This window comes from Eurypyga helias, unplaced genomic scaffold (assembly GCF_000690775.1).
Source record: "Eurypyga helias isolate BGI_N326 unplaced genomic scaffold, ASM69077v1 scaffold20109, whole genome shotgun sequence".
NCBI lineage: Eukaryota > Metazoa > Chordata > Aves > Eurypygiformes > Eurypygidae > Eurypyga > Eurypyga helias.
The window spans coordinates 13,989-22,045 of record NW_010271673.1 but is presented as its reverse complement, the minus strand read 5'-3'; the positions used below and the strand labels follow the sequence as shown (position 1 = coordinate 22,045).

Genomic DNA, 8,057 nt, shown 5'->3' with positions numbered 1-8,057 from the left:
TTGTGAGAAAATGAGTGAGAAATCCAAGGACATTTCTGCATCTTTGGATTTTAGTAGTTTTCTTCTCAAGGTGGCAGGAACGCTTTTATTTTGTACCATGAACTTTTTTTTTGAATCGTTGCTATCTCTGCTCTTGTTTTACCCACTTAGCGTGGTGTTTGTAGGAGTTTTGTTTAACATATTAGCATTTCAGGGTATCTCTGATGGCTTACGCTCAGCTTAAGTATTCCCGTGTTTTTGTTTCCAGACAAAATACTGGATAGCCCAGCTAAACTTTTTGAAGAGCTGCTCTTGGTCATTGAAAAATGCAGAGTCCAAGATACTGGACTTAATTTGTGCTTCTGTTCAACTTTTGAAAGTTAAGTTGGTTGAAAAAATGGCTGTTTTTGATGCCCTAAAATCTTTGCCTGTAACTCAAGTTCTGTTGGAGAGATTTTTTAGATGGTGGGTTGGTTGTGACTGGGTGTTAAAACGCTTTCAGGACCGTGGTCCTGCTTGGCGTGAAACCGTTTTGCCGACGGTGCGGCTGGTTCCACGATTTCCTAGGAGGGTTTCCTCGGCCGGTGAAACGCATCGTGGGGCCACCGAAACGAAAAGGCTTCGCTGCTGAGACTTTGGCCCTATCCTTTACGCGGCGGAAGTGTCTGAAACGCGAAGGTGCCGGGTCAGGAAAGGGTTTAAACCCTTAAAAGGGTTTCTCACTAGCTCCCACCAAAAACGAGTGGCATGAATATCAGGTGTCTCAGCCACGCACGCGCATTTTGGGGTGGTTTAATGTCCGCGTGCCTTTGGTTGCGGAGAAGGCGCTTTACAATCTTACAAACCTAATTGTAAATGCACCCAAGGAGCCTCCAATTTCCCATTTTAACCATTCCTGTCTTAGATTATAGTTTGGGTGTTTACCTTCAAGCAGGGGAGATAAGTAGCAGCGAGTTCATTGTCGTGTTTGATAGCCATCCAGAAAACACACACCTTGGCGGGCAACCGGAGCGGTTTATCCCAAGGTGTGCTTTGAGCAGGCAGGAGCATGGAAGGTGAGTCTCTCAAGCTAAAAAAAAAAAATAAATTCCAGCCAAGTTGATGCCTACTTACGTCGCTTTTCAGCGGTTCTAATTAGGAGCTTAACGCCCGTAATCTGGGGATAGAGCCACCGTGGTGACGGTTTGCTGTTGGCCTGGTAGGGAAGGAGCTTCAGTGAACGGCGGTCTCGGTTTTTGGGGTGATTGGGGGTCTTTCTCCCTTAGTGGTGGGGTGGGGTGCAGGCAGGGATGGGTGCTGAGCCCCTCCTCTCTCCCCACAGCCGACCTTCCTGGTGGAACTGTCCAGAGTGCTGGCAAACCCTGGCAACAGCCAAGTTGCCCGCGTGGCGGCCGGCTTGCAGATCAAGAACTCCCTGACCTCCAAGGACCCCGACATCAAGGCTCAGTACCAACAGAGATGGCTTGCCATCGATGCCAATGCCCGCAGGGAAGTCAAAAACTACGTAAGTTTTGCCACTCTTGGTTCTCCGCTTATTTTCTGGTGGGGGGAGATGGGCAATGAACGTCTTGTCTGTCCTTTTCCCATCTGAGGGTCTTCTCTTGGCTGGCTGCTCCCTTTCCAGAGATGAGCAGTGTCATCTGCACTTGCTTGGGTGCTTTGTTGCTTGTAGCATATTTAATCTGTAGAATTATTAGGGTAAAAAACGAACAGCTATGAGGCTTCTGCTTTCAGATTGACACTTGTAAATACTTTTACAAGGAGCCTCTGAATAGTCTTGTGTGATTGCGGGAACTAACGGGCATGGCTTCAGCAACTGAGTCGCTGTTTGCTTTTTCCTAAACTACAACAGCTTCAGCTGCTCTACAGACCCCAATAACATCTTTGTGTACTCTGTGTACATGGGCAGGGAGGGACGGGACAAGGGGTAACGGGTTTAAATGGGAAGAGGGAGATTGAGATGGGACATCAGGAAGGAATTCTCCCTGGAGAGGGTGGGGAGCACTGGGACAGGTTGCCCAGAGGAGCTGTGGATGCCCCATCCCTGGGAGTGTCCAAGGCCAGGCTGGATGAGGCTTGGAGTAACCTGGTCTAGTGGAAGGTGTCCCTGCCCGTGGCAGGGGGTTTGGAACTGGGTGGGCTTTGAGGTCCCTTCCAACCAAAACAAGACTGGGATTCTACAGCACATGGTGGATTTGCCTGAGGACTCTGGTGCTCCTTGGTAGCTCAAGTTCAGAACTGGTGGCTTAGTATTTTTTTTGGCTAACTTGGCGCATTCGGATATTCACGGGGTTACATAACCGACTCCAGTTGGCCATACAGGTATATAATGGTTTTGTGTTAACAGAACCCGTATGTAGCCAAGTACGATGCACCTTTAGTCTTTTATTTACGTTGATGATGCAAGGGGAAGCATGCCATTCGCGGGAGCTGTCAGGCTGTTCTGTACTTGAGCAAACAGACTCAGTTTATTACTGCTTTCTGTCAGGTAACGTTAGAAATACGGTATTTAAGTGGACCTATGGAAAATGAGGGCATGAAACTGAAATCCTAAAGCTAATTCGTGCCCCTCCCTCCGTTATTTCTTTTTTAAGGACCACTTCTGTACGCCTCAGTAAATCATTCTTCAGATTGCAATTAAAACAAAGGAGAAATATTCAGCCCCATTCTGATTACCTTGGCATAAACAGTCTGGTGGAGGGGGGGTGGGCAGGGCAGGATTTTGGAAACCACAATTTGTTTAGCTTTCACAATTTTGCTTTAGGAGGCAAGCCGGGAGGGATTGTTCGGCGAGTCGCTGTCGCGGCGCGTGGCATTGTCTGCGGGATTTAAAGGATGTGGTAGGAGTGTGTGTCATCGCACCGCCGTATCTCCCTTCCTGAAAGAGGCAGCGTGGCCAAGTGCATTTCAAATGTTACTTGTCCGTGGCCAGAGAAAGCAGAGCAAGGAAACGGGTGTATTGGGGAGGGGGTGTGTTTGGGAGAACATCAAGTGAAGCTGTCGGCAAGCCAGCGCCCGTCTCCCCTTGGTCGCTGACATCAAACCATCGCCCGCTGATCTCTCCCGCAGGTTTTGCAGACGTTGGGTACGGAAACGTACAGACCCAGCTCGGCCTCTCAGTGCGTGGCCGGTATCGCCTGCGCCGAGATCCCCATGAACCAGTGGCCTGAGCTCATTCCCCAGTTGGTCGCCAACGTTACGAATCAGCACAGTACGGAGCACATGAAAGAGTCGACGTTGGAGGCCATTGGATATATCTGCCAGGATATCGTGAGTGTACTTTAAGTACTTTTTTTTTAATCTGGAGTAGGTTTTAGGTGCTCCCTGGCACCTTTTCTCTTCCAGCCTTGTCTTTCCTACACCTCTAGTAGGCTGTAATGCTTGCCTGTGGCTGCCGTGTCGTGCTTGTCGGAAGGATGTCTCTGACGGAACGATGGGCTGTAAACACGCAGGGATGGTGTCTGAGAGGAGTGCCCTGCTTTCACAGCACAAATCCGGGTCATCTTCCGGCCGGTTCAAGTCTGTATGTCGTTGTGGTGGTGAGGGGTGCTGTTACACAGCTTCAGCTGAGCGTTCGACTCCTTTCTGTGTTGGGGAAGACCTGACAACTACCTTCATCTTGCTTGGGGAGTCTCTTCTGTTCTTCATTTGGGATTTTTTTTGACACACAGGCATATTGAGCTCTTCGTGGCACCTTCTACTAAAGGGCTGATGGTTTTATCAGCGTCGTTTGCCACGTGTCGCATCAAGTCTGCTCTGAATTGCTTGCAAAAGCCCCCTGTGCGCTGCGTGACCTACCACCCAAACCCAAAACCGGCTGCTGCTGCTTTTTTGGTGCCTCTGAATGCCTTGGAGAGCGCGCGTGTGGCGCGGCGCTGGTTGAAACCTTGGTGTAGGCTGCGGGGGACTGGTTCCACTGGGGAGGTTGGCTGCTTCATGGAGGGTGGATGAAATAAGATGAAATCTTCAGCTGTCCAGCTCTGGGTGGAGCAGGGTTTGTTACAGCTCTGTGCCGGACTTGAGTGTGTGCTTGTTGTTTGCTTGGATGGCACGTATCCTTGGCCTTTGGACTTTTGGATGCCCTGGCTTGCTGGTTGGGTATTTTGTAACCAAGAAACCTCTGAGGGTTTTGTGTCAGGTCGCTTTGTGACGCCGTTCACGGCTGTGGTTTGGGAATCCACTGCTAGACAAATTCTGGTGGAACAATCAATGCAGTTACTTGGGAATCTTGCAGCCTTACGTTCACCACAAGGAAAAAGTAGCCCGTGTTCACAGCTTTATTCTTTAAGCTGTGAGTGCTTCAGTTACCTGTCCCTGCAGCTGGTCCAGGCAATGTATTTTTGCCCTATATCTAAAAAAGATGGGCAACTTTACCAATAAAAGTATCAACCACGACTGTTGGTGTCAACCTCTGCCCAGCGTGTGAAGGGGTTGGGAAACAGTCAGTGTTGAGCTTGCTAATTGAATGGTCAGGTAGTCGGAAGCTTGTCGACCTATTATTTGTAACAGGCAAAGTGTATTTGGCATTTCTGGCTTGGATATCTGGAATATGTGCACTCAGTTGTCTCTGTCCCAGAAGCTTTAAGACATAACGGCATATGAATTCCTTGGATTTGCGTTCTGGTGCTCCCAGTGAACAAAGAGCTGCTTGGCCTTAAGGTCCTAAAACTTGTGCTTGTAGAGGATCAAATTTTGAGTGTACTTTTAGAATCTGGAGAAAGCTGTTCAGCTGGCAAATAACCTTATCAAACCCTTCATTTTTTTAGGATCCAGAGCAACTTCAGGACAAATCCAATGAGATCCTGACAGCCATCATCCAGGGAATGAGAAAGGAAGAGCCCAGCAACAATGTGAAGCTAGCAGCTACAAACGCACTCCTGAACTCCTTGGAATTCACCAAAGCAAACTTCGACAAAGAGGTGAGGCGGGGGGGAAGTGTACCAATTCTTAAAATGCAGGGCCCGAATCCACGGTCTGTGATGAGAAATCATGCACCACGCTGAGTTTTGATGCATCATTCCCTTGCCACTGAGACTTGGATTCGTTTCCGTAAATCCGTTGTGTTGTAAATGTGGAGATGCTGTGGAAATCTTCAGAGATGCATCCTTGGCTGGTTTTGGATAAGCTTGAACTGACCTTAGGGTTCAGCCTGCGAGACGCTCTGCCTCCTCATCACACTCTGCTGTAATGCTGCTGCGAGAGTGCGGGCTCGATCAGCACTTTCTTTCACGTGGTGTGGCAGCGATCCAGATTTAACTTCTGCCTCTGCAAATCGCTGGGGGAGGAAGGCCCGTGAGAGCCTTCAGAGCAGGGGCCTGGGGATGAGTCTTTTCACTACAGGACAATCAGCCTGTCCTCCAGGTCCGCACCGGGGAGCGTCCGGGGAGGGTGGAGTTAAGCTGTTCCTTCAGCTGAGGAGGTCTTCGTGGAGGCTCCCCCTAGTCAGCTGCTCAGTGGGGGATCAACTAGACCCTTTCAGGACCCGAGAGGGGAGGTGCGTGATCCATTCAGACTGTACTTCTGCTGGCCTTCAGGGCTGTAAACAGCCTGGGCATAAGGCTGTTCTTCCCTACTGGAATGCAAGAATATCCTGGTACTGCCGCTCTAGGAGCGTGTGTGCTGACAGGTCTGATGTTCCTTGAGGCAGTTGCTGAAGCAGTTCAGGAACCAGTAGGATTTTTTTCTTCTCCCCCCTGAAAAGCTCGTGTCTTTATCTTTCAATCTTGGACAGCCTGTTAAGCACTTTGTAAAATGAAAGCTTGGGATTCCCAGTTTGGGGAAGAAATTATTTAAGATGCTGCAGTAAGTAACCTGTACTGTTCCTTGATCCCTCAAAGTGCTGTTTGAGCAACTGTACTAGCCCAGACTCTAAGTACAGCCGCCGTAGGAAGGCTTGCAAAGACTTTTGTAAGGCAATTCTGATGTTCTTTCCTTTCTTCTTTTAGTCTGAAAGGCACTTTATTATGCAAGTAGTCTGTGAAGCAACGCAGTGTCCGGATACGAGGGTGAGTGCAATGAAATGCACCCGGCTGGGGAAACGGGGTGGCGCCTCTGGCATCAAAACCGGTTGAAAAGTGTTACGTGAAATAGAATTTTAAACCATGGGTGCACATGTAAGTACCCAAACGACGTGTGTTTTGTACCTGAGAAGCTGGAAACTACTAGGAGGTTTTACACTGCTTGTAAGACCTTTTTAGGTATGAGTAGAGTAACCACCCAGCCTTTCTGCTCATTTATCTGTGGTGGGCTACGACCGTGCTTGGTTTTCCAAGCACTCAAAGGTCACGTCCCTGATCCTTTTTCTACTCCCACAGGTACGAGTGGCTGCCCTGCAGAATCTGGTGAAGATAATGTCCCTTTATTATCAGTATATGGAGACGTACATGGGTCCTGCGCTCTTTGCTGTGAGTACTCCGGTTTCTCACACATCTGATCTTCCCGTACTCCTTTGGCTAAATCCAAGAGGAAAAGTTCTCCTCCCGTTTGGTTTTCCTTGACTGTGACTGCGTGCTGTGAATCCCTCTCTCCTAGCAAAGTGTTAAAACCAGCAGCGTCGGGTGTTTCAGGCTTGAGGCCCCAGAAGTGGGGGCGGTGCAGATGGCTGTGACTTGCCATGAGCTCCTCACTAGGTGCTGATGAACTTCGGAATGAGGAGATCGTCGGCAAGAACAGGGACCCGAGTGTGACATCTCGGTTCAGGCAATCTTGTACCGGTTGGCCAAAAGCCGGGCCATGTATTTCAGGAGAAATAACTTGCTAAAACGTCCTGCTCTCCCCTTCCTTTCTTTCATGTGTCTACAGATAACTATTGAAGCGATGAAAAGTGACATCGATGAGGTGGCTCTGCAGGGCATAGAGTTCTGGTCAAACGTCTGCGATGAGGAGATGGACCTGGCCATAGAGGCTTCTGAGGTGAGCCTGCTCGTGACTGCCAGAAGTGGTGGATGCAGTGTTTGGGAATCACAGAACCATGGGATGGTTTGGGTGGGAAGGGACCTTAAAGATCATCCGGTTCCAACCCCCTGCCATGGGCAGGGACACCTTCCACTAGACCAGGTTGCTCCAAGCCTCATCCAGCCTGGCCTTGGCCACTTCCAGGGATGGGGCATCCACAGCTTCTCTGGGCAACCTGTCCCAGTGCTCCCCACCCTCTCCGGGAAGAATTCCTTCCCAATGTCCCATCTCAATCTCCCTCTTTCTGTTTAAACGCATTACCCCTTGTCCTGTTCTCCCATGTGGAATGGCATAGGAGAGCCCGTTGGCCCCTCGTGTGGCAGTTGTGCATCCATGCTGGGACATCGCGTGCCGCTCTGACGCGACGTGACGAGCTGCCTTACCCAGGGCTCGGCCACGATGAATTGATTCTGCTGCTCGGGTCAAAGCGAAGCCTGTCGCTGAGGTTGCGCCGGGGCTGCCGTTTGGGATTGCCTTTAGCTCTTGGGGTAGTTTTGTAGGTTCTGTAGCCTAACGTGAAGTTCTTCGTGTAGTTTGAATGTCCCGCGTTGCTTACTAGATCAGTAGGAACTGCCTTTTAGAGCGAGCAGAATGGTTTTGATGCCAGCCTGGCTGGGAATCGAGTCTGCTGGGGTTACGGGTTCCCTGATGGGTTTGAGAACACACTGTGACGTGCGAGTGCTGGTTTTCTGCACGTGGTACGTGACAGCTACCTGGTTTCTGTTCAGTGTTTGAAAGTCAACTCCAGCTTCTCCTGTAAGGTTAACAGAGATGCACACTGGGCACGGTAATGCCCAAAAATTCTCAGTATCGTGAAGGTCCTCAGCCTGTTGCTTCGCTAAGGCGCCGTCTCGAATTGTTGAGGGACATGCAGCATGCTAAAGGGAGAGAATTTCTTGACTTACCTCCTGTCTTGGAGGCCCAGTGGCCTCCGTTATGCTGGTGTGTAAGGTTTTGGGGTCTTAGAGGCGTGAAGGACTTAGTTCTACCCCAGAAAGATTGATCATGCTCTGGATAATACATTATTTATGAGTTAAGTATAAAATTATGGGCTGAAATAGGAGTAATTGTTATCCATGACAATGGATGGGGCTGGAGATGAATTTGGGGTGGTGTTCTGCGTG

At 49.7% G+C, this 8,057-nt stretch overlaps 1 protein-coding gene across 1 annotated transcript in view; it reads left to right on the top strand.

Annotated features, from left to right (window-relative positions):
• The first annotated feature begins 1,306 nt into the window (after window positions 1–1,306).
• The window catches only part of KPNB1 (karyopherin (importin) beta 1), a 19,402-nt gene continuing 12,651 nt past the window's right edge, over window positions 1,307–8,057 (top strand). The window contains exons 1-6 of the mRNA XM_010158905.1: window positions 1,307–1,483; window positions 3,049–3,249; window positions 4,746–4,898; window positions 5,925–5,984; window positions 6,294–6,383; window positions 6,781–6,891. Coding sequence (XP_010157207.1) covers window positions 3,133–3,249; window positions 4,746–4,898; window positions 5,925–5,984; window positions 6,294–6,383; window positions 6,781–6,891 — 531 coding nt within the window. The 5' untranslated portion in view covers window positions 1,307–1,483; window positions 3,049–3,132. The remainder of the gene's footprint in view (window positions 1,484–3,048; window positions 3,250–4,745; window positions 4,899–5,924; window positions 5,985–6,293; window positions 6,384–6,780; window positions 6,892–8,057) is intronic.